Below are 24,327 nucleotides of genomic sequence, written 5' to 3'. Positions count from 1 at the left end.
AACTGGTTACTGAAAAACAGCTAAGTTGCTTCTGCTGAGTCAGTTTCCATGTTCTCAAAGTATGTCTTTTTTATGTGCTCCAATACCTCAGCTTTTTTACTCCAAAAGCACAGTACAATTCATATGACAGCGTGACCCTTCCCAGCCGCACCCAGAGTTCCCCAATATATCCTTCCCTTCTTTTAAGGAGCTAAGAGTGGGGTACATAGTTTCTGAACTCCATTTGATCCTCAAAACCACCTGCAAGGTGGGCAGTGAATATACCTGGTCCTGGCACAAGAGTTCAATTTTCTCCTCTGCTAGAACTGCAATGTCTTCCTCTTTTTCTTGTTCCCCAGCTTTTTCATTATTGGAAGAGCTAGTTGTCTGTGATTCATTGTCCAGATTTATTATTTTTTCATAAACATGCTCCATCACCTTCCTGACTTGCAACATGTCACTGGCAGACAGTCGATCCCTGTGGCAACAGAGTGGACTCAGAGTTGAGACAGTGGCAATGAACAGAGTCTGACTCATCTTTCCATGCCCCAGGAAATAGCTTTCCTTGTGTATTTTACACTTACTTCTTTAACGTTTTTGCTCCTGAAGAGGAATGAGGTTGGAGGTAGAAGGGAATCTTATTGAATTTTGGCATATTTTTCTACAAAATTAAAAAAAAAGTAGAAACCATTACATTTTGTTTCCCATCTTGTAACAAGTACGTTTACTTATCCAAGTGGGAAGATTAATTTTCATTTAATGTGTATGTTAGCAAAAGTTTTTCTAGATAATTTTTCCAGCTTGTTTTTAGCTAGCAACCAAATTCTGTTGCACCAGCTTAGGCACAAGCAAGAAGCAGAGAAGTGCAGTCAGGCAATGTTGGTCTGTGATTCAAATAAACCCCATGTACATGCATCGGGACATCTCCAGTTTCCTTTTCTGATCATAGCTCCTTGCACTGAATCCAAGACTACAACATTCTCCCAAGGTTTTCAAGCAGCTTGTCTGGCAGCATGGGGCCCATTATTAAGAAGGTCCTTGGTGGAACAGATACAAGATGCATGAACCTGATCCCAGTATATTACACTTGCTCCTACAACAACAGGCTATCAGGTAATCCATAAACAAATGAGTAAAAATTTAGTAACATCCATACAGCCTTAAGTGTAAACTGAACAATTTGAATCCATGGTGCATTTTATACATTTATTTTTCCATAAAGAAACATGAGAAATAAATTCACAACAAAAAAACTGTACATCTTTAAGTAGGTGTAAGATTTTTAAACCTTCAAAGAGCTCTGAGCTAGCCATATTCCAAATATCCCTTTAATATACACATGGCATATAATTATGACCCTCGGCAGATATTTTTAACATAAAATTACTCTAACTACCTTGCTCTCTCAACAGAGAGACACTTACATCCACAGTGATGTCAATTACCCATTGTGGCACAGTTTCATTAAGGAGCATGGATTCAGTTTCACCACCGGAATCTCGACACAACAACCTAAGTGGAAAGAGTTTTGAAAGGTGGCACATTGTATTAAGGAAAACGTTTTAGAGTTCAGTAGTCCACAAGAACAAGAAATGAGTGTACGCAAAAGGAAACACGACGGAAAGTGGCAAGGTATTAAAGTTTCCTAAACTCAAGATATAGAGGCTCATGTGTTTAGGACACATTACGGTGAATTTTCATTAGCAGCTAGTGGTGCATGGTCTGCATTAAATTATTATTGAGAGGACTTCAAGCTATTGCAGAAAGACATTTCTAAATTTACTTTGTTGGCATGCACAATTAAAAGCTAGTCCAAACCTAGTGACTGTCTCATACCATCTTACTACAACAGCTTAAAAGAACTTCAAGTTTAAGGATAAAAAGGAAAACAGTTCTAATGGCAGACAATAAATTCTCCATGCCTTTTCTACTACTTGCTAGGGGAAGGGAGGGAATTGAGAGACTTCCCCACAAATTGCATGGGAGAGAAACAGTCTCTGGCAAGAGAGAGAAAAATGATAGGCGAGAATGCTGCAAAAGCTCTGCTTTCGTGTTAGGTAGTAAGAACCTATCTGAAGAGGGAGATGATGGGGCCACTTCTTGCCTCACAAGGGAAGATCTGCCTTCTGACACGGGAGCACCAGAATTAACACATCCTGGATTTCTTGTGCAGTGAGGAAGGGTGTGTGCCTTTGGGAGGCGACCAAGACTTTTATCTTAATGAAAATTCCAAATTACAAGAGCCAATACACAGTTCAGAAAAGCATTATGCCTTGCTCCTTCACAGTGTATATGCATGACATTTAAAGGGACTGCGCAAACATGACTCAATCTTCTGCATCTTTGAAGGAGGCAAGCACATTCATTCCCTGATGAATGCTCCTTATGTATACCTTCCAAGGACACTTGAAGACTCTGTGCTTTTGCCAAGCAGTTGCTTGTGTTTAAAGGTAATGCTACTTGACAATTATATAGCTGTAAGTGTTCAGAGTGCTTCATATATGTTTATTTAATTTATATCCTGCCTTTCTGCCAAAAATGGTGCTCAAAGTGGCTAACACAAAATAAAATGCAGATTGAAACAAATTATTAGTCAAAAGGTGACAAAAAACATGATTTAATTGTGCTTTAAATGTATCTCAACAATCCTTATAACAGCCCTGTAACGTAGGAGGGGAAGGGGAAGTTTCTGAAGCTGAAAGCCAATGGCTGGCCTAGGGCCACCTAGCAAGCTCATGGGAGAGGTGAAATTTGAACCAGTCTTCCTAGTTCACAGCTCAGTCACTAAGGGCACAATCCTAACTAGATAGGCGGCTGCCTCCGAACTCAAGAGACAACCACCTATCCAAAGAAAGGCAGGAGAGGCACAGCGGTATTGTTCCCTCTGCGCCGATCCTGCCTTGCTGGTTTTTGCTAGACAGCTGTTTTTGGCTGTCCAGCAGTGGGGGCCCCGACTGGGAGAGGAAGCTGCCATACAACACAATGGATGCATCGTATGCACAGCTCCGCTCTCCCCACCCCAGAATGCCCCCCAGCCCCGCCCCTTTTCAGTCGCTCCGCGCTCCTCTTACGAACATGGAGGATGGGGCTTCTCCGCACTGCATCCGAGGCAGCGTGGACGAGGGAGGAGGTCGGTTTTCTGGGAACCGACTTCGGAGACATGCTCTGAGGTCAGTTCCCGGAAAAGAGCATATCCTATGGCCCTCTAGACAGTGTCTAGGGGCCATAGGATTGCTCCCTAAGTGCACAATCCTATGCATGTTTAGGCAGAAAAAAGGCCTACAACTCCCAGCAGCCAGCAGCTAGGGAATGCTGGGAGTTGTAGGCCTTTTTTCTGTCTAAACATGCATAGGATTACACACCTAGCCACTCTGCTACACAACGCATCAAAAAATTCCAACTCCCCCAATCGCTTTAACTTCTGCAAATTCAGTGGCTTAAACTCAACTAACCCCCAAAACATGATACAGTCAATGCCCTCCGCAGCATTATTTTCCAGAGCTTTTGTACCTAAACAAAGTACGTCCTCCAGCTTCACCAAAAATAACTGGCGTGTGTGGTGGCACTTGGAAGTATCCATTTCCTTTCTGTACTCTGTTCTCCTGCTCACCGTTTACTATTGCAGGGTAGGGAGAAAAAACAGCACACAGTATTAAGACCATACAGTAATCCAGTTCAAGACAAAACGTGTCCCTCTTTCATCACAGCAAGTGACTGCAAAATAAAATCTAAATCCACAGTAGTATTAAGGCCTAACTACACATGACATTAACTGCATTACTTGAAGTGACATCAGGCTTTATGTTTTTAGTTTGAAGAAGTACAGAGTCCCAGTTTGGATTGGGATCACAGTGAACCAGTATCTTGAAAAATATCACCCCATGTGTTGCAAATAGCACTGGAAGAAAAGCTCTTATTGGCATCAATGAGACAGGGTTTTTTTTATCACTATTTGCAGCATGGAGAAACACATTTTTTTCCAGGACCGCCGTGGGAGAAGGGTTAAACCTCCTCTCCTCTACTCTGAAGTCCTGATCCAGATTGTCTCCTGCATGTTTAGTTTTAATTCAAAAGCAAATTCTGACATTGCTGAAACACATTTTATTTCACATGAAATTAGGCCCTCAGGAGACCAAAAACTGGCATCCACCCAGCTTAGAAGTCCAGAATGATCAGGCATTAATCCGTGAGGATTATTCTTTAGATTTATTTATCAAAGCTTAGTATATATGCAGGAAGATTTTGCCAGAATACTGTATAGACTCAGACACACACAAGAAGTCTTAACATTTCCATGCTGCACAGAGAAATACTCACCATGGTTCATTTCATTTTCTTCTTCATCCATAGGATTGATGTGTGTTCTAGGCCAATATTCTAAAAGAGCCTGTAGTAAAAGCCCTCCGAGGTTCACTATATGTTGTAATACAGAAATAAAGGAAAAACGAAAATGTTTCATTGATCTATATCTTTATTATTTGAAAATGATAATTCTTATTCAGGATGTTATTAGTATCAGTCACAGATGCTTAGGCTGGGATCCAAAGAACTATGTAACTAGTTTAGCACACCCAAGGGGACTGTGGCTTGTGTGCCTTGAAGAGCAGTCCCTACTCCCTAACATCAACCTCTTTTGAAATTGAAGGGACTTCCAAAGGCAATTTATGATGTGGCATGGGGGTCTGCTGCTCAAAAGTCAAACCCACCAGGCATACCCAAGCCCTTGTGTGCATCTGAAGTAGCCCTTGGGATCTAGGCCTTAACTCATTTCCGACATAAAGCTCAACAGTTCAAAAGATTACTTTATTGAAGAGCACTTTTGAAAATAGAGGTCCTGGTATTGCAGCCGGTCCCATTTGCAACATCAGGATATAGTTTACAATCCATGCAGAGGAATGACAAGCTTGGTACAGATTCACAGATTACCTTTCAAAGAATAGTGCAGAACCGTAGGCCAAGACAAGCTGGGCAATTTGAGTCTAGCAAGAAGTTAAGCTTTCAGAAGAAAACCCAGACCAACACAAATTGCCATGGCAATAAGCCTGAATTCAGAAAATGCCATCTCAAGCACTTGACAGAAAGTTGCTAAATCAGTTTATAACATTTTCACTTTCCAGAAATACGGTAACGTACCTAAAATAATTTGTCTTTTTTATGAAATAACATCAATACACACTCACATTTTGGATCAGATCCATCTGGACTGCTAAATCCAGCATCTTTTGCTGAGACCCAGGCTGCAAAGCAGTCACTCTCATCTAAAGTAATGGTCAACATCTGTCAAAAGAAAACCATCAGGAAGAACACAATATGAATACTTTATTAAGGACAAAACCTACACATTTTTCTTTACATTCAAACATATACAAAGCTTTGAGAAACATACTTTCAGTACAATTTGACTGTATGGGGATGGGTGGTTTGCTCCATCACACTGCCAAATTTGGTGTCATTGGAAAAAAAAAAAATTGAGGAGGAAGCAAACAAGCTAAATTTGATCGCTGTAGCACACCGTACACCATTATTATTATTTTTTGCACTGTGGCAAGGGCTGCCTGCAGCCCACAGACTGGATGTTGCTCAGCCCGGCTATAAAACATCTAATTTAATTTCATACTGTCAACACTAAATTGGAGTAATTGTCAAATACACTTCTTTTTAAATAATCAACTGAGAACCAGTGTGGCACAGTGGTTAGTGTTGGACTGGGACTCAGGAGATATGCGTTCTAGTCCTCACTTGGGCCTGAAGCTTACTGGGTGACTTTGGGCGTCACTGGCCGGGTTCAGACAACCAGCAGGGGGAATCAACGCAGCATCAGTTGTTCTCCCCTACACCTGCATGTGCCGGTCGTGCAATTGGGATTACCCTAATTACCCATGCTGCCAGTTGCCATGTTGTCCGAACCCGGGGTGGGCAGTGACTTTTCACCCACCCTACAATTCCTACTACAAGCCATGAGTTGGAGAGTGGGTGAGAAGTCACTATGCCTGTGCCACGGCGCAAGTAATTAGAGTAATCCCGGTCGCACGACCAGCACGCACAGAGGAAACAACTGACACTGTGTTGTTTCCCCTGCTGACCGTCCAAACCCAGCCATAGAATCTCACCCTAACCTACATCACAGCGTTCTTGTGAGGATAAAATGGAGAAGAGGATCAAAATGTAAGCCACCTTGGGTTCGTTGCAAGAGGAAAAAAAGATGTGATATGAATGTAATAAATAAAAATTTAAAAGCCGAATGCCCTAATAAAGTGCTTTTCCTGTGTTTAGAAGAGCCAGTGTGGTGTACTGGCTAGAGTGTCAAGACTAGGAGCGGATAAGGCCGGTCTCATCTTCACTCAGCCGTGAAACTCACTGGGTCACCCTGAGCCAATCACTAAGCCTAACCTATCTCACAGGGTTGTTGCAAGGATAAAATGGGGGCGGGGAGAACATCATGTATGTTGCCTTGAGCTCCTTGGATGAAGGATGGAATATAAATGTAACTAAAACAGCAGTGTCTGCATCATGTAATGCCAAACTGCTGCTTTTACAAATACTTAGTCCTAAAATACTTACCCCAGTTTTTAAGTCTACTGAAAACCAGTTTGGCACATAGACCATTTTAAACCTTTTCTTAATTTCTTCTTCAAAGTCCACTTTCCCAAGGTCTTCTACTTTACAGGCCTATATATGAGAAAACCAAAACAAATGACGATTATTCATTGGAGAAATACCATATATCAATACAGAACATCCGTTCACACTCCCTGTTGAAGAGTAAGTTTTTGGACATTCAGGCTTGCCGTTTCTCTAATTAAACACCTATTGGAGCTTCAAAGAGAGGCACACAAAAGTAGCTGTCTTAAAACATGCTCTAGCAACAAACAAGAGGCTGATGTGTTTCAGGAACTGCCCAGAGTAGTTAACCGCTTGACAGGTGGGAACTATGCTTTTTGGGGCAGGGGAGAAAATAGAAAGAATGTGTGTGTTTAGAGATTTTAAACAAGCACAGAGCAACTCCATTTTTAGCAAAGGATTAATGAATTTAGGCCAAGTTATTATATCTTGAAGTACTTTTATTTAAGAAAAGACTCTAGTTTAGGAATGTCAAATAGTGTGAAGTATAATCTTGCCCCATGATTGTGGAATTCTCTCCCTTTATACCTCCATATGGGACCAGAAGCTGTACAAATTTAAACGAGGCTTGAAAACTTATTTGTTTGAGTCAGAGCCGCAAGTGTTGGTGTATGGGGTGAGGAACAATCAGCCTGTAATTGGGTTTCAAATTGGTTGGTTGTTTTAACTGATTGGTTGTAAGCAGTTAAAATTTTGATTAGTAGTGTATTTAATGTGTAATTATTGACTTTGTTTATATTATTGTGTTGTATGTTTTTGGGTTAATTGGAATGCGCTCTGGTATAGAGCACAACATAAATTTGCATTATTATTATTATTAATTGCCAGAACACAGCTGTAAAGGGTGCTGCCTCTCAAAAGAGACTCTTTCTCTCTCTCTCTTAATAGCAATGTTTAGTACTGGGGTCCCCAATGTGGTGCCCATGGGCATCAATGTGCCCCACAGGTAGCCTTGTTATCTCCCAGGCTCTTTGTCCCTTGCAATTAAAAAAAACTGTTAAATTTTTTAATTGAAAAAAAATATTTAACTGGGAGGCTGGCATGCTGCAAAGTGAAGCATCTGTCTCCATCACCATGTTTATTTCCAATAATGCCTCTGGGCCTTACAGGCATTCATCGAATAGTAGGGTTGGAAGGGGCCTATAAGACCATCGAGTCCATTCTTAGAAAATAAACTGGTGGGCAGCTGCAGCCCAATGTTTTGTCTGAAGTATGCCAAGCTGGACAGAAAAAGGTAACCTGGAGGTGGCAGAAAGCATCCGGGGGGGCGGAGGGGGGAGAGAAGCAAGGAGGCATTTTGCCTGTGCTCTGTGTGAGTGTTTTGCCTGTCATTTTCATGGTGTGATGGATGTTTCTTTGACTATCACCAATTTGCCTTCTGTGAAATGGGTATTTTGTTGGGGGCAAATATATGATTTGACATTTGAGTAACAGACTCCACTTCTGCCTCTTGACCAAGTTTCTTAGCTGAGCCTCATCTGTTTGCATTTTGTGAAGTCTGTGCTGGAGCAGAAAACTAGTAGTTCAAAAGAGTGGTTTTGAGCTTTGGAGCTCATATTCTCTGCCTTGTACTTAGGTGCTTGGGCAAGTTACTTTTCTTTTAGCATCAGTTTGCCTTCTGGGAAATGGGTGTTTTGTGACTGGTCATGCCCACCATGACAGTCATTTTGTGAATGGGCAAGCGCTCCCCCGCCCCGGCAGCCTTTTTATGAGAGCACCCATGATCTCCCGCCTACAAATTTCAAGTGTGGCCACTGGCCCAAAAAGGTTGGGAACCCCTGGCTTAGTAGATACCATCCTAAATGGTTTCATTCATCCTAAATTATACAGGTAGCATTAAACTAGTGTATACAGAGAGGCAGCTAATATAAAGCAATCCAATCACACCTATTTCACCTATCATTTCCACCTACCTTCAACACATCCCAGTATGCCACATTGTTGTTTGTGTCTTTGGTTAATATGTGTCTTTTGTCATTGAGAATGTGGCACTGAATAATACTAGCACCCCCTAGCAAGAAGAGAGAAAGGAGAAACTGTATGAATGAGTTAGACCAGGGGTGCAGAACTTTTTTCAGACTGAGGGCTGAATTCCATTTTGGAGAATCTCTTGGAGGCCACATTCTAGTGGTGGGTGTGGCTGAAGGCAAAAGGGGCAGGGCCAAAACTCTCCAAAATATCAGCACATTTTAGCTTAAAGCTCTTCCTGCCAGTAACTAAGCCTTACAAGAAGCATTTCAACCTTTTAGAATTGGGAGAAAACTGCACAAATTCTGGAAAGCCACCCAATGGTCAGGGGAAGACAGCATGACTATTCAGGATACACCAGAGGACTGGATTTGGCCCCTGGGCCTGAGGATCAGCACCCCTGAGTTAGGCAACCCATACAAATTTAAAACTCTATGGATATGTGAAACACAGGAACATGCACAAAAAGTATATGTGAAAATGCAGCAGCCCCAAGTAAGGAAAAACACAGTTTGAGTTAAGGCTCTACAAGGCTCACATATAACAGGAAGAATTTATGTTTTGCACCTCTGGGTGCACTGCGCAGATATGCTATATGAGCATGGATTCCTGAATTGTCCGTTTTTCATTTAATGGGAAAACAAAACAAAACAAGACTTCTATCAGTCACTGTTAGACAGATATGCTTAAAAATTTGAAGACGATTTCTCCTGAAGAGAACTCAAAGCTCTGTGAATGGAGCTTCTTTGTAGGATTATCTAGCCTTCCTTACTTAATCCGAACCACGATTTTAGATAACAAAAGCCATGGTGGTTTAGAGAATAGACTGATAATCCACCCAAGATTGTGCAAAGACAAGATGTGGATCACATATAATTTGTTTCTCCATCCCCTGCTGTCTCTGCCAACCCAACACTAATTCCCCTAAGTAGTTTTCCCAGTATTAACCTCACCTTTAATAACTTGGTCAGGCTGTGTACACAGGGGTGTGATTGGATTGGTACAGTCGTTGTCATAGTCCCCTGAAGCTCTAAAGTTGTGAATTCCCTTCAAAGTCTAAAAAGAAAAGGGGAGAATAGGCAAAAGTATAATTAGAGTTCACTACACAAAATGAACATGGCTCTCATTTGTCTCTTCCCCCTTCTTCCAAGGATCTTGGATTAACTGAGAACCACATGTACATCAATCTCCACAATGGACTTTATGAAAAAATACCAATACCAGAATGCCTTCTGGTAGAACTTCCTAAAGATAGGAAGACTTAAAGCAAAGTCTGAACAGCTTAGCCTACATGAAGAGCCTATGAACATTCAGACTGCACCGTGAGAAATGAGGGCAAGTGAATCAAGGTGCAAAATAAATCCAAAAAGCTGAAGCAGGGAGCTGCTCATGCCACACACTACTGGGCAACGTGTGTGGAGCAGGAAAAGAGCCAGCATACTCATTGTATACTTTTGATAGCGTGGCAAGTTACACCTATAGAAAAGGAATGCCCAATTCTGCTCAAGTGAACCTTCCTAAGTTAAAATAAGACTGCTGAGCCTCCCAAGGTTATTAAGGAAAGAGCAAATATGCACAAGTCTGCAAAAAGGAGCCATGTACATTTGCATGCAGCTCTTACCCATTTATTCACAGATGACTTAGTTGTTGCAACCCAAAGTGCTGGAGGAGGATCAGCTGATCGATCTAGTTCCATCTAAATAATCAAGAAATCAAAATATTAAAGCAATCATCTTTCTACTAGTCAACACATATACAAGATGTACTCCTTTACACCTATTTGAACACTTCACTAGTACTAAGGGGAGAATAAAAACCCAGCACAGAACTAGCTTTCAGGTGAGAATGCAATAGTTCTAGTAGAAATGACAGCACCATGATTTTGTAAGTACAGGGTTTTCACATTTACAAGTGTTTGAACAAGATTTACATAAATATTAGGTTTATCACAGCACACCATACTGCTGTAACACCTCTTCCACCTGCTTTATTTTTTATTTTGGCGTGCATGCACTGCCCCCAGAAGAGACCAATTTTCCAGTAATGTTTTTCCACTGATATCAGGAAGCAGAAATTCAAGTTTGTTGAATTGACCAATAGCTAATAACAACGAGAAAATGCCCCAAGTATCTCCTTATAGCTATAACTCTATAAGTAGTGAAGAAGATCCTCAATTCCACCCTCCCCACAGAGGTGTCTCAAATTATATTACTACAATGGCCATCCTGGACAGCCAGGAGCATCTGATGGAAGCAAAAAAAAATGTCAAAGCTCTCCTGATAGTAAAGCTTCAACAAGATCTATTAGAAGGTTAAGTATATCACCTTAAGAACTGGTGCCTTTTCTTCACAAATGAGCACACGGATATCAGGGTTTCGTAAATCTGTACAATATATCTTTCTGTCTCGTCCACCTGAATAAACGTGAGTGAAGGCTTCATTGACCTGAAGTGCCCATACACCTTCATCATGGACTCTGTATGTAGCTATACATCTCTGCTGTCCAAGTGACCAAAGTCTGATAGTTCCATCAGAACTCCCAGAAAGACACTGTAACAAGAGTGGAAGTTAAACTTAAAACCATTGTATGTTCAGCTTTAGCTCTCTAAAGCCACTGCACAACTTCAGTATCTTCTGTTATCCACACAGACTGTTCAAGCTGTTTAAGCTTATCAATTTTGTTATATAATTGAGATAATATATACAGTACTTATCCATATCCAACAATTCACTTAAACCATCAGTTTAAATATTTTGCTTACTGGCTCTATACAAAGTATTTTTAAGTAAAGCTGTTAATTGCTCAAACATGCAGCAGGATCTTTAAAACTCAAGATCTATGATGTGTGCTTTATTTAAATGTAATTTTAAAATTAGAAACCAAAGCCTATGTTGGATTAGATATTGCAAAGAGTGGAGAGGGCATATTACTTCATGACAGAGGATACTCCTTGTACAACCAGTAGACTCCATAGAAGAGTTATATCAAGTACATACCTGTGTGCCATCTCTGTTCAATAGCAAAGCTTTAACATTGTCTGTGTGCCCCTTAAGTTTCATAAGCTTTGCACAAGTTCTTGGATCCCAGACCCTTAAAACCTGAGGAGAGAGAGAAAAACCCTGAAATCAATACCACTTCTGAAATAAAAGTTATTTAACCTAAAACTTCCTTCCTTTCTTTTAAGAAATTACATTTTTAAAGGCCTTCAAAACTAGAGCTGTGCGCTGCTTTGGCACTAGAGCCAAATTCTGAGCTGAAATGGGATGCTTCAGGCTGCACCCGAAGTAGGTCGGGATCGGCCCAAAGCAACCCAAAGTGAGTTGGGTCACTCCAAATTGCTTTGGTGCAATCCAGAAACCCAGCTGTTCCCGCCCACCCCCCAGCCATGTGAACCACCTGCTCCATACCTGAACTCTTGGGTCCGGGTAAGGAGCAAGGGGCTCATGTGGCAGGGGCATGAGAGCCTGCTTCAGCCCCGGAGCCTGAAGCAGGTTGGGTTGGACCTGAATCGGCCCGAAGTGGGTTGAGCCCGCCTCGCAAGCCCCGAAGTGCCCTCCAAGGAATCGGGGCGGGGGAGGTGTCCCTGCACAGCACTATTCAAAACTACTGACAATTCCATTTAGGGCTACTGAATTGGTACAAGCACCTATTTATTCAAGTGGCACAAAAAGATTCCAATATTTGTTTTTACAGTGATTTTTATCCATCCTGAAGAACTGTTATCCTGAATTGTTACTAAATAAAGGTTTTTGTGTGTACCTTCCTATGCCCCCTGTCCCAACCCAATCCCCCCATAAACACATCAGTGGAGCAGTTCTGTGGCTGGCAAGGAAAATGAGATGACCAGGAGAAGGTAAACACATATATAGGGGAATAAAAACTATACTGTAACTTGCTCACCTTTTCAGTGGACCCTGATACAATTACTGTTCCCATTTGATTCATGGCAAGACTGTAGATAGAATCTTTGTTCCCACTAAGGGAAGAAGCTATTAAAAACAAAACACAACATTGTTTTAATAGAAACATTCAATCCACCCAGTAAGAACAAGCACTTGAAGTAAGTGATTTTTTTTGGCAATCAAGTATATAGTACTAGTAGTCTACAGCAACATACAAGGTTTCATGCCTTGAGGAATTCATGTATTGCTGAGAAGAGACTCTTCGTGCCATGACTGTTTGCTATACTTGGAAAGACTTCCAAGTCCACTGCTATGCTAGTATAATGCTCTCTATTTTACAATGCGATTTTACCACCTCTGCACAAGCCACACAAATGCTGTCCTGTAAATGTAGGTAACATATTCATTCTAATACACCCTGTTAGCTCACTTAGGATGCAATCCTATGCATGTTTAGACAGAAAACAGTCCTACAACTCCCAGCATTCCCCAGCCACCATGGCTGGCTGGGGAATCCTGGGAGCTGTAGGACTGTTTTTCTGTCTAAACATGCACAGGATTGTGCCCTTAAAGAACCACATGGTAGCACTGCAGTTATTAGGTTATTGGGAACTTTTCTATCCTTACAACAAGGAACACACTTTAGATCCCAACCCAATGGCACATATATCTTTTATTTTCTCCCATATAAGCAAATGGCTGCCAGTCACCACAACAGGCTGAAGCACTGCACTTGACATTGTTTAGGTGGTAGCAAACCCCCATCCCTGGATGGCCTGGCAACTATTACTTGTTGTTAAAGAAACCCCCCATGGGGGAAGTGAGTTTCTTTGAGGAGACACATCACACCCAGCCTCCATCCAGCTTCCAGAAATACACAGGCTCTGTTGTGTCCCCATCTTAATGACAGGGATTTCATTAGTCTCCACAAGACTGAATTATATTTTAGACCAGTTATTTGTTATTTTCAAAACTGCCTTCCTACACATTTGGATGCTTGTTGAAGTCATTTCCAATTACCTGTGAAGACTTGGGATATTTAATTTTTTAGCAGTGAATTATTGCTCTAATGCAAGGGCAAGGGCTAATTCTGGTTTCTGCAGCTCGGGGGCTATACACATGTGTATGTGCAGCCCCCTATCCCAGCAATCCTGCAGCAAGACAGGAGAGGCTGCAGGGTTTCCCTACCTACAGCTTGCAAGGGAAACCCTGCCTTTATCACTGATCAGTGATCAGAGATGACACTGGCCTTTCCTTTGCTGGGAAGCGTGTGGGTTCCACACAGCTCCGTGGGCTGCACTGGGAATGACCGAAGGCCGCATGCTGCCCATGGGTTGTGCATCCTTGCTCTCACAACTATACTCTGTTGCCTGTTAACATTCCAGAACATTGTCTGGTTAGTAAAAAGAAAGAGATGAACAACTGATGGGCGGTTACAAAAGATCCTGTCCATGTCAGACTAAAGTGCATTCCACAGATCAGCCTGTGCTTTACTTCCCCAGGATACTTACTTGTGACAGTGTTATTTGAGGCAGTCAGTGCTGTTAGTGTATTTACATCCCAGAGGAATATTTGTCTGTCCAGCCCAGCAGATGCTACCAATTCTTTATCTTTTGCATATGCCAGGGCTTTCACATAATCCTAAAATAAAATAAGTAGACAAATGTGACAAACTAGAGGCAGCACAATACAAACAACCTTTAAGACATTGGCACTAACAATTGCAACTATTACTTGTTGTTATATTTTTTACTTCTGGTTACCTTATGGGTCCTTAGTGTTGACATGCAAAATCCCTTATGGGCATTCCATACTTTAACAGTAGTATCAGATGAAGCAGATATCACTGTAAGGAAAATAGTTACAAAAGATTATGTCTCTATGGTAAGTAACAAGGCAAATCTGTTTATCCTTCAAAACTTATAATTTGCATTCTATATTTACCTGCAAATAATTTGATAATGAATCTTACTACTCTAGAACATACACAAAAATACACAAGAGCTAGTAGAAAGAATCACAGCTGCAGAACTCCATCTCTGGGGGAACCCAACAGACTCCTCCTCTTCATAGTCTCTAATGCCAGGTAAACATATTTGTTGTGTCAGCCACTCTTAATTTCAACTGCATTTAATGTTAATTTACTGACTATTTTTCTGATGTTGCTAGCAAATGCTACTGTTTTACAATGGTTTTATCTTACATGTTTTATTTAACTGTATTTTAATGTAATCTGCAAACGACTGAGTATTTTTGTGAAGTAGAAGTCTATTAATCTTCAAATCAATACTGCTAATCTACTTTACATATCTGCTGTAAGGATTACTAGGACAGTGCACGTGAATTGTTTTGTGAAAATAGGGAAAGCACTATATAAATACTGAGCATTAGGTTATACTGATACATACTGCAACTCTAAGAAGTCATATACCGTTCAAAAAGTTACTTACAAGTTTTGCCATTGCAGCAGAGTACAATGTCATTCACCCAGTCTGTATGATGTTCCATAGATGCTATATAAGGGTCTTGCTGGAAACAAAAGAATATTGTCAGCTTCTATCTCATGGGAAATATCTTGAGACTACTTGTGACCTCAGATAACTTGAGGTATGTTTCAGAGCATTACTTTAAAAGGTCAGTTGAATGTCACTCAGAAAGTTCAAGGAAGAAGCCAGAATCTAGGTCCTATTATACTACTTTAAATATTTTTAAAGCTATATATGAACTCCAGGGAACCACAACATTCTGCAGATCTGAAGGGCTACTTCTGGGAGTTGGCATCTTTACTATCAGCCAGCTCCTGAGTCCATCTGCAGCTCCTTCTACTCCCTCCCCCACTGAACAGAAGAACCTAGACAAACTAACAAACTGCCAGGTACCAGAAGAGATTGCCATAAACTTCCCCATGAATCCCTGATATAGTTGAAGATTTTAGTGGTAAGCCACGTTGGGAGCCAAATCAACTGAAAATGGATATAGAATACAAATAATGAAATTTAGTTTCATAGCAAGTGAGGCAAATCTTACTGGATTGGAGCCAGACTAAAGTAGTCATGGTTAGTTAGACTGAAATTAATAGGACAAGTTAGTCATGACTAACATCTCACCAGTTTCAAGGTACTAAAGCATACCTATGTGAATCTGGATCCAACCCACTGTTTATTTTTCTAAAAAGATACCACTCACTTTCAAGAGTATACAACCTAAAATCCCACAAGATGCTACACTAAGGGGCACTCAGATACAGCAGAAAGCTTTGCGGTATTTGCAGTACAATACAACAAAGGGTGATCTTTAATGACTTCAAGGAATATTCATTGGTTAGTTCAACTACATCTAACATTCTAAGCAATTTTTTAAGCTAAGTTCTATGCTTTGTTTACCTTGTGCTGGTTGACACTCCATATCCTGATGATGGAGTCTCGGCCTGCTGTAAAGAGTCTGTTTAATGCTGGGTCCAGCTGCAGTGCATTTACCCCATTCCGATTGTACTTCTCCACCTCATCTCTAATTACATAGGAGACCTAAAGGGTTTTGACAGAAATCCAATTACAGCATTAAGAAGCTACATATAAAAAGGTATTTCCCTCTAGTTACTCTCAACACTTTCTATTAGTTTTTTAAAACCATCATGAATGCCTCAACATCCTGTGCATCATATGAGAACAGAGTAACTGAGGTATTTAGAAAATTTGAATAAAACCTTTGTCCTAAGTCAGCAAAATGCCTGTACCATAGTGAGGAAAGTTATTCGCTTCCTTGGTTTTATACTGTATACCATTAGAATACTATCTCCAAATACAATCACAAAGTAACTTCTTTTATTTATGAAAATGACATAAGAGCTAGCATGACTGTGTATGTACTTTTGCATCTGACAAACTGAACACTTTGCATTAAACAAGGGTCAACAGATGGTGATTGGTTGTGGACTACTGCATGACTACACTCTTTTGCTCTTCAAAGGGGGACCCAAGAGTGCAGAACCCCAGCCTGCAGGCCTAGTCCCGGGGTTCCTCCAGGGGGTGAAACATGGAATCCAAGCCCCACCCCCTGAAGGAATTCCACCCCCACTCAGCCAAAGGGAAACTTTGCAGTTATCTCCAATTAGAGATAACTAATTGTTATCTCTAATTGGGCAGTGGGGGACTCAGCCAATGCTGGCATCCATGGGGGTGCCAGATGCCACAGAAATCTATGGTGTGACCACACTTAGAATACCGTGTACAGTTCTGGTCACCACACCTAAAAAAGGATACTGTAGAGTTGGAAAAAATACAGAAAAAGGGAAACTAAAATGATCAAGTGTTGGAGCAACTCCCCTATGAGGAAAGGTTACAACAGCTGGGATTGTTTCAGTTAGAAAAAAGGCAAGTAAAGGGAGATATGATAGAGGTAAACAAAATTATGCATGGTGTGGACTAAGCTGGCAAGGAGACATTTTTCTCCTTCTCTCATAATACTGGAACCCAGTGGTCATCCCATGAAGCTGATTTGTAGGAGATTCAGGACAGATAAAAGGAAGGACTTCTTCACACAGCACATAGTTAAGTGAATTCACTTCCATAAGATGTGGTGACAGCTACCAATTTGGATGGCTTTAAGGGGGGGGGGGAGGCAACTTCCTGGAGGAGAAAGCTATCAATGGCTACCAGTCCTGATGGCTCTATGCTACCTCCAGTATCAGAGGCAGTATGCCTAGGCACCCCAGTTGCTGGGAAACATGGGTGGGAGGGTGCTGTTGCACTCATGTCCTGCTTGTGTGTTTCCTGAGGGCAGCTGGTTGGCCATGGTGTGAACAGAAGGCTGGACTAGACGGACCCTTGGTCTGATCCTGCATAGCTCTTCTTATGTTCTTATATTCAGTATAAGTGCTCTCAGGATCTGCACACTTTGCCAAGTGGCATGCCTGACCCCAAAAGTCAGTAATTACAACTTCTGTTCTTTGTATACTGTATAGGAGGAGGGCTGGCTCCAGGTCTGATGGGACCTTCAGCAATATGCCTTCTGTTGGGCCCACGCTCATCCTGCCTTGGCACATCCTTGCGGTGACAGTGACAGACAGGAGCACCATTCTGAATACGCTTAGGTGACCGCCTTTTCACTTTCCCACAATGTTCCGTAATGATACTGTGTCAGCATCGTTGTGTGAAATTAAAGTGGCAGTGCCAGTGCTTATTTAAGCACCAGCCACTGAGGAGAAAAAAAAGTATAAAAGGGGACCCAAGGCTAGTATCAGCAGTGGTCCCTAGCAGATCTAAAAAAGATGCTGTGTACTGATGCTGGGCCTGGGGTCTGTTTAGGATAAAAGTCACACACAGTTTATCCTGAGCAGTAATATCAGTAAGTAGAACACACACTAGAAGCTGGCAGCCAAATAAGTGACTGGTTATGTCAAAACAATGTGTGAAATTCAGCTTCACTACCACCATCCGCTACTATTTGGTTGTTGCTGCCCTCTGAGGATTGTCAGACACTCATGTTGTAGTGACAGGAGAAATCAGAGCTAGCACTATTTCCCAGATGGGGAAGTGATTCTAGTTCTAGGAACCCAATGCTCCCTTGGTTCTCTGCTGTGTACCCCTCCAAAGGGCTGTGTACCCCTTGACTGTCCATTTCCCTCCCGCTATCAATGAAGAGCCCCAGGCTCCTTTCTCCTTGTCTCTTCTGCTCTTTACTCCCATGTTTCAGTCACCAATTGTTTTTCTGTCCACTATCTACTTTGTCCCACTTCCATTAGCCATCCTATTTCTTGATCACACCTTCCTCACATTACTCTTGCCCTTCCCACATAGCATATGGCTTTATCCACCATAAAAGTGATGTGAAATTTCTAGGGCTGCCTTTTAGTACAATTCTCAAGTACCTCAGTACTCAGTGGTCACATATTTTATAGTCAATCAATTCCCACAATGGTAAGCAGAAATAAGAATGACATGAATCAGACTTTTCATTAGACTCATAAATGTTCTTGATGGAAAGGTAGAATTCTTTCAAGCTTTTAAAGAATCTGCTTTTTTCCTGGAAAATTATGTAATTTATCACATTTGTGAAGCAAAACCAGCTTATCTAGGCAGAGGTTAGACTTCCAAAGATGGCATGGCATTTTGCAAGCAGATGGTATTCATACATATAACTTATTTAATTTTCACACAGTTACCAACTTGGCTTTGCAATTCATATGTCTAAGTTTTCCATACTAGAATAGAAAATGGATTATTGTTATCCAGGACTAAGTGGGATATGCATAGCAGGTTTCCAGTAACAGTGGCCTGGCAAAGAGTGCATCACTGCAATGGTTCCAAAATTTGTTTTTAATCAGTAATAAATGCTACATTTTAAAACTAAGATCATCAATTTTGACTACTCAGGCCAATTCAAAATCTTTTAAATAAACAACTATTTTGAAACATCTGGAATTTATTATTTCTTTAAAATGTACACCCCACCTACTGGCCCTGTAAGGGCTCTTGAAATAACTTACGATTCTCATACAATTAAAACAGTTTCAAAGGATACATCAATAAGCAATTGTGGTTTGGAATAAGAAACCCACAGAACTTTTCAGGGTAAGTTGGCTCTTTGAACTCCATTTATAATGTTCAAAAGATGAATCAAAGTGACTGAAGCAAGATAGGGCTTCTCTCAGGATAACCAATACTGTAAACAGACCTGGAGAGAGACTTGAGTCCATCAACCTCAACCTCCCTTTCAGCTTGGAGAAGAGGTAAGAAATGATATGCTTTATAACAGAATCTTGAGGGGGGTGAGCGGGGTGGCTGGCCTTCCTTTGGGATAGCAGCTCCTAGCTCAAGCCTTCATGGCTCATCTTTCATGGAAGCAAAGATACAAATGGAAACAAGCAAACAAAGAGCCTGGTCCAGATGGACAGGAGTGACATAGTGACATTCTTGTCAAATTGAGAACTGGAGTTTACATTGAAAACTATACATATTTATATCCTGGAAGGAAGCTAGTGGTGTGGCAACTTGACTCCATACAACACATGTCAGTCAGCAAGATGTACAAGCTCATGAGCTCTTTCTTTCTTGCATGGCCTGATAAGTGAACAGTCTCCTAAGAAAATTATGTGCTTCAAGAAACCATCCAGCCACGTTGCACAGGGCTGTATGCAAAGCTTATGATTAACTGACATTTCTGCATGTTCATTGTGACAGTGTTAAATGGAACATTTCATCACTAAAAAAAGACACTCAGCTGCTTTTCCTTAACAGCCAATTTTGCTAGCTCATTTCATTGAGGGTAGTTTGCTAGATCATAACTGAAGAGGCAGTGGGCTATCAGTATTTAAGTATGGCAAAATTATGTTAATCCTAATCTAACCTTTGCATTTATACTGAAAGCTATAGCCATTAGAAAGCCAGAAAGAGAATATCAACAGTATAAAGAGCACTCCACCACCCACAGGTACAAATAAACTTTGCCAATTCAGAAAGTTTAAATAAGTCAAAATAAGGGTTTGCAAACAGATGGGGGGGTCCTTTCAGTATGGAAGACCAGATGTATGTTACATGTGCCTCTATAGTTTACCTATCCCCAAGTCATGAACCTTCAGAACAAGAAGGTTCTTGTTTCAGGCAGGTCTTTACAAACATCAGTTGGTTTGAGGATGGGGGAATCACACATCTTTCAAAGAAGAGATGTTCCTCTATACACTTGGGGAAAACAGCAGCCAGATTATACCTGAAACAAAATGTTGCAGCGTAGAATGCTCTTGTTCAGGATTCTAGACATTCAATTCTCCCCTCCCCTTGTGTTTGTCCCTCCCCCACCCCCCAACAGTCAGCATTCTATGCCTACTTAACATGCTCAGCCCTCCTTGGGCTTTGGAGGTGGCGGGGGGGGGGACAGAGGGTTTTTCTGAAGATTTTTTTACTTCTGCAAACCTTGGGGTCCGTCCCCCCTCACTCACCTGCTGATGCAACCCTTATATGTGTGGGTTGTGCTGTTTTAGTTGCATAATGGCCAGCACTCAGAGAACTGAGTGTTTTATTAGTATATATGATGGAATGAATTATAAAATAATCTAAATCTTACAATTTAACAGCCAAATCCGTCAGCGATATGCTGATGGATTTGGCTTTTAGGTTTTATAGATACAATTACCACTACAATAATGTATTGCATAATATGAAGGCAGGCTATTAGTCCACTTTATTCCTGCATCTGTCTGAGAATTACAACAAATTGCTGATGCTGACACTCATTAGCCAGCAATATGCAATTATGTAACTATTGGGTAAAGAGCACAAGTAGGCACATGCTCACTTAAGGATTATGAGTAGAATGTTTTAAATGCATCCCTTCATTACCAAAAGCTAGCTTTGGTCAGCAATAGAGATGTCAAATTTCCAGCAACGCTGAAGCCATGGAAAAAACGTTTTCGGGGGTGGGTTTGTTGTTTATTCGGTCAGTCGCTTCCAACTCTTAGTGACTTCATGGACCAGCCCACACCAGAGCTTCCTGTAAGCCGTTGCCACCCCCAGCTCCCCCAAGGTCGAGTGGGGGTGGGTGGGGGACGGAAATTTTAGGAAAAAGTGAAAAATACACAATAATTTTTAGTGCTTTTTATAGATCTAAAGTCACTTTGTTGCTTTAGGACAGCCTTCCTGAACCTAGTGCCCTCCAAATGTTTTGGACTTCAGCTCCTATCAGTACTAGGCAGCATGGCCAATGGTCAGAAATGCTGGGAGTTGTAGTCTAAAACATCTGGAGGGCAGTAGGCTGCTTTAGGAATATAAAATTATGTATAACTTGGTTAGCTCATAAAATTATTATTCAAATTAAAAACTTTTAAAAGTAAACTCAGTAAATTTGTAATTATCTGAATAAACTATACTTTTAAATTTATTCTACCAAACATGACAACTATATGAGCAAAGCAAATTATATATACTATATATTTAGGTTCTTATTTTATATCTGACCAAAAGGAACTTCAGCAAGTAGTACCTGGAATATCTGAATTATCCTAGAAGACAGAAGAAGCAGGAAGAACTGAAGCTTGAGGAGGACTGGTATGCAACATCTGTTCCTGTTTGTAAGGAAGTTTAGAGAAATTCCTAAACCTGTTCCTGTTTATGGGAAGAGTTTACAGAAATCTGATCTGAAGGAAAAGCTATTGAGATTTTATTTAGATGGGTAAGCATCCATCTTTAGTTTAAGAATCTTTAAGTAATCTCAACCTATTATTTGAAGAGTAACATTTTATTCTTATTTCTAAATATTTTTTGTTAATCAACATCATCATTTTTGTTCCTTTTGAAAGGCTGTCTCTAGTAGTGGTGTCAATCCCATACCTATGCCATAGGAACCAGGCTACCGAGTTTCTTTTAGACAGAGAGGGTTTGTTCTAAGTGGCAGCGGTTAAAGGTTTTATAACTGAGACAGAATTCCCTAGCAGTGATGTCTAATTGAGAACTTTATTAAAAATGGTGGCAGTGACTTCCATAGACCCAAGAAAAAGTTTATAATAAAAAAAAAACATTGGTGGGATAACTCACATGCTATTCTGTCTCATCTGGTGGCAGTGGCAGGATAACATACAGTGTTTCTGTCACATGTGTGTTTTGGATTAGAACTACATTGACTGTTCCAGCATCTAAGCAGAACAAGCCTAGAAACACCAGGCTCTATAGAACCAAACTGTAAAGAAAGTACATTTTCTTCCATATTATGTTATGGCGACTCTACTATCATGTTGGGAAACTGAGCATGGCTTGGAGCATGTATAAGTCTATCAATAATTTTAAGAAGGAATGGAAGAAATAACTATTTTTGGAATCTTACAAAGGTAATTAAAAAAGCATTTCCCCCCATGCCTTCATTATTTCCTAAAATTTTACATCTCTAGTCTCTCTACAAAAGTTTTACTACATTTTTTTTAGAAATCATTTTGGGGGAGTAAAAGCTGAGTAGCAGTATATAAATACCTTGTCTTAAATATTTTATTCATCATTCTAAACAAAAATATTCTAAAGCTGTTCAATTTTGGGGGGGGAAACACAACAGCCCTAGGAAAAAAACTTTTTTGTGAATTTTTCCAGTTTATTTCTGGGCCTTCACATCTCTAGTCAGCAATGACTTTTGCCAGAGCTGCAAGCAGGACTAGAGGCAAGCCCAAGTCACTCTCAGCTTAACCTACCGCACAGGGTTGTTGTAAGGATAAAATGGAGAGAGTGAGGATCATGTATACCACTTTGGGCTCCTTGGAAGAAAAGGAGGGATATAAACGTAACAAAGAAATAAACACCTTAGGTCAGTTAATTTGGCTACAAACAAGAACAAGTTCACTCTACCAAGGAAAACAGAAACACAGAAGAGAGATAAGGTAAACAATGGGAGGAAGCAGTCAGTTGCTCCTCCACTGTGTAGGTCTTTTATCCCCCACCTCAAAGGTACCTGTGCCTGATGGGGGGGGGGGGGACTTTCAGAGTGCTCAACAGACAAAGCTCCCTCACATGACAAGCGTAGTAAGTGCCAGTCAACATGGCCTACTGTAGGTTGGCATCTTCAATTCCGACTAACATCCAGGGATCAGAAGAGACTACAATGCACACAAATACATCATAGTGCAAGCTATATCATACCTCTATATGGATTTTAATTATAAGCCACTTTTGAGAACCAATCTTATCTGAAAAATAGAGTATAAACAGAATGCACACACAAAAGCTACACAGAATGAGGTGCAGAATGAAGTGGTAGAGTCCCAGACTGTAGTACCTCAAATGACAGGTGGAGAGAGGTCACAGGTTTTCAATGTTCTCTCGCATAAAATACTGCCTTCGCGCAGTATTTATTTTATTTCCTTTAATTACATTTACATACCACATTTCCTCCAATGAGCTCAAGGCACTATTCTTTTTTCTCCTTACAACAACCCTGTCAGGCAGGCTGGGCAGAGCGACAGCAAGCCCCCCCAAGATCACCCAGTGAGCTTCACGGATGGGGGTCAGGGGGTGGGACTGGTCAAGGGTCTTCCCAGCCCTAGCCCAGCACTCTAATCCCTACACCACACGGGCTCTCACACTACGTTAGACCTCGTTCTGTGATGCGCTAGATGACTACACTGTGGGAGGATACCGGGGTTGGCGGCGGAAGCGAGATGTGAGCGGGAGAGAAGGAAGCCGCCAGAAATACAAACACCCCCCTCGACCCGCAGCCTGAAGTGGCAGAAGAATGCGACCACCTCAATCCGTCCGAGGCGCAGACCGAAAGCGACCACGGCCATAAGCATTCGGACAAAGCTTTTCCCTCAGGGAGCGGCCACCGCTTCCTCGCCCTCCTCTTCGTCCCCTTTTAAAAGGGCCAGAGGCGGATGATGCGCGAAGGACGTTCCCGGCGAGGGGGCGGAGAAGGCAGAAAGCGCCGGGTGGGAATTTCCCTTCCGAGCCGAGGCCACCCCGCCTGCGCCCCCTGCTCTTCCCGCCAACCCGCCTCCCTCCTCACAGAGCCCCCCCCCCCGCCACACTCGCTCTCTCGCCTCAGCCGCGTCCCCACAGACAGCCAGGCCGCGCAGGCCCACGCCCGCCTTCTCGGCCTCCTCCAGCCCGCCGCCGCTTCCGACCGGCTCCCCCGCCTCGGCGCCATTCACCTGCACTTTCCGCCGCCCCGCCGTGTTCTGTCGGTGATGAGCCGCCATCTTGCATGTTGACACTCTGTCGTCATGTCCGAGAGGGAGCCCGAAACCGGCCCGGAAGTCCCGCCTCAGGCGGCGGCCGTTACTGTCGTTGCCGCCGCTGCCGCCGCTGCCGCCGCGCGCCCGTCTTTCAACTCTCGGGCCAAAGCGGGCGAGAGGAGAGTGAACGTGTAGGGCGAGGGGCGGGGCTTGCTC

The 24,327-nt window shown here is 41.8% G+C and overlaps 1 protein-coding gene across 6 annotated transcripts in view; it reads right to left on the bottom strand.

Annotated features, from left to right (window-relative positions):
- Window positions 1-24,327, bottom strand: part of WDR48 (WD repeat domain 48) — a 26,366-nt gene extending 2,039 nt beyond the window's left edge. The window contains exons 1-19 of one of the 6 annotated variants that reach the window (XM_084859396.1): window positions 24,088-24,327; window positions 21,444-21,525; window positions 15,854-15,994; window positions 14,921-14,999; window positions 14,234-14,316; window positions 13,982-14,111; window positions 12,469-12,557; window positions 11,565-11,666; window positions 10,893-11,117; window positions 10,190-10,264; window positions 9,522-9,624; window positions 8,514-8,611; window positions 6,541-6,648; window positions 5,160-5,256; window positions 4,297-4,392; window positions 3,490-3,595; window positions 1,404-1,491; window positions 564-640; window positions 265-457 (exon numbers count right to left, since the gene is read on the bottom strand). In XM_084859396.1, coding sequence (XP_084715522.1) covers window positions 265-457; window positions 564-640; window positions 1,404-1,491; window positions 3,490-3,595; window positions 4,297-4,392; window positions 5,160-5,256; window positions 6,541-6,648; window positions 8,514-8,611; window positions 9,522-9,624; window positions 10,190-10,264; window positions 10,893-11,117; window positions 11,565-11,666; window positions 12,469-12,557; window positions 13,982-14,111; window positions 14,234-14,316; window positions 14,921-14,999; window positions 15,854-15,994; window positions 21,444-21,525; window positions 24,088-24,161 — 2,046 coding nt within the window. In that variant the 5' untranslated portion in view covers window positions 24,162-24,327. Of the gene's footprint in view, window positions 1-264; window positions 458-563; window positions 641-1,403; window positions 1,492-3,489; window positions 3,596-4,296; window positions 4,393-5,159; window positions 5,257-6,540; window positions 6,649-8,513; window positions 8,612-9,521; window positions 9,625-10,189; window positions 10,265-10,892; window positions 11,118-11,564; window positions 11,667-12,468; window positions 12,558-13,981; window positions 14,112-14,233; window positions 14,317-14,920; window positions 15,000-15,853 lie in introns of all 6 variants that reach the window. The other 5 variants (XM_084859401.1, XM_084859400.1, XM_084859402.1 and 2 more) reach the window with 5 other exon arrangements.

This window comes from Heloderma suspectum, chromosome 5, assembly GCF_057233095.1.
Source record: "Heloderma suspectum isolate Gila_16-S chromosome 5, 16-S_ref, whole genome shotgun sequence".
Taxonomy (NCBI): Eukaryota; Metazoa; Chordata; class Lepidosauria; order Squamata; family Helodermatidae; genus Heloderma; species Heloderma suspectum.
Note: the sequence above shows the minus strand (reverse complement) of the source record. Positions and strands in the feature narration are given on the sequence as shown.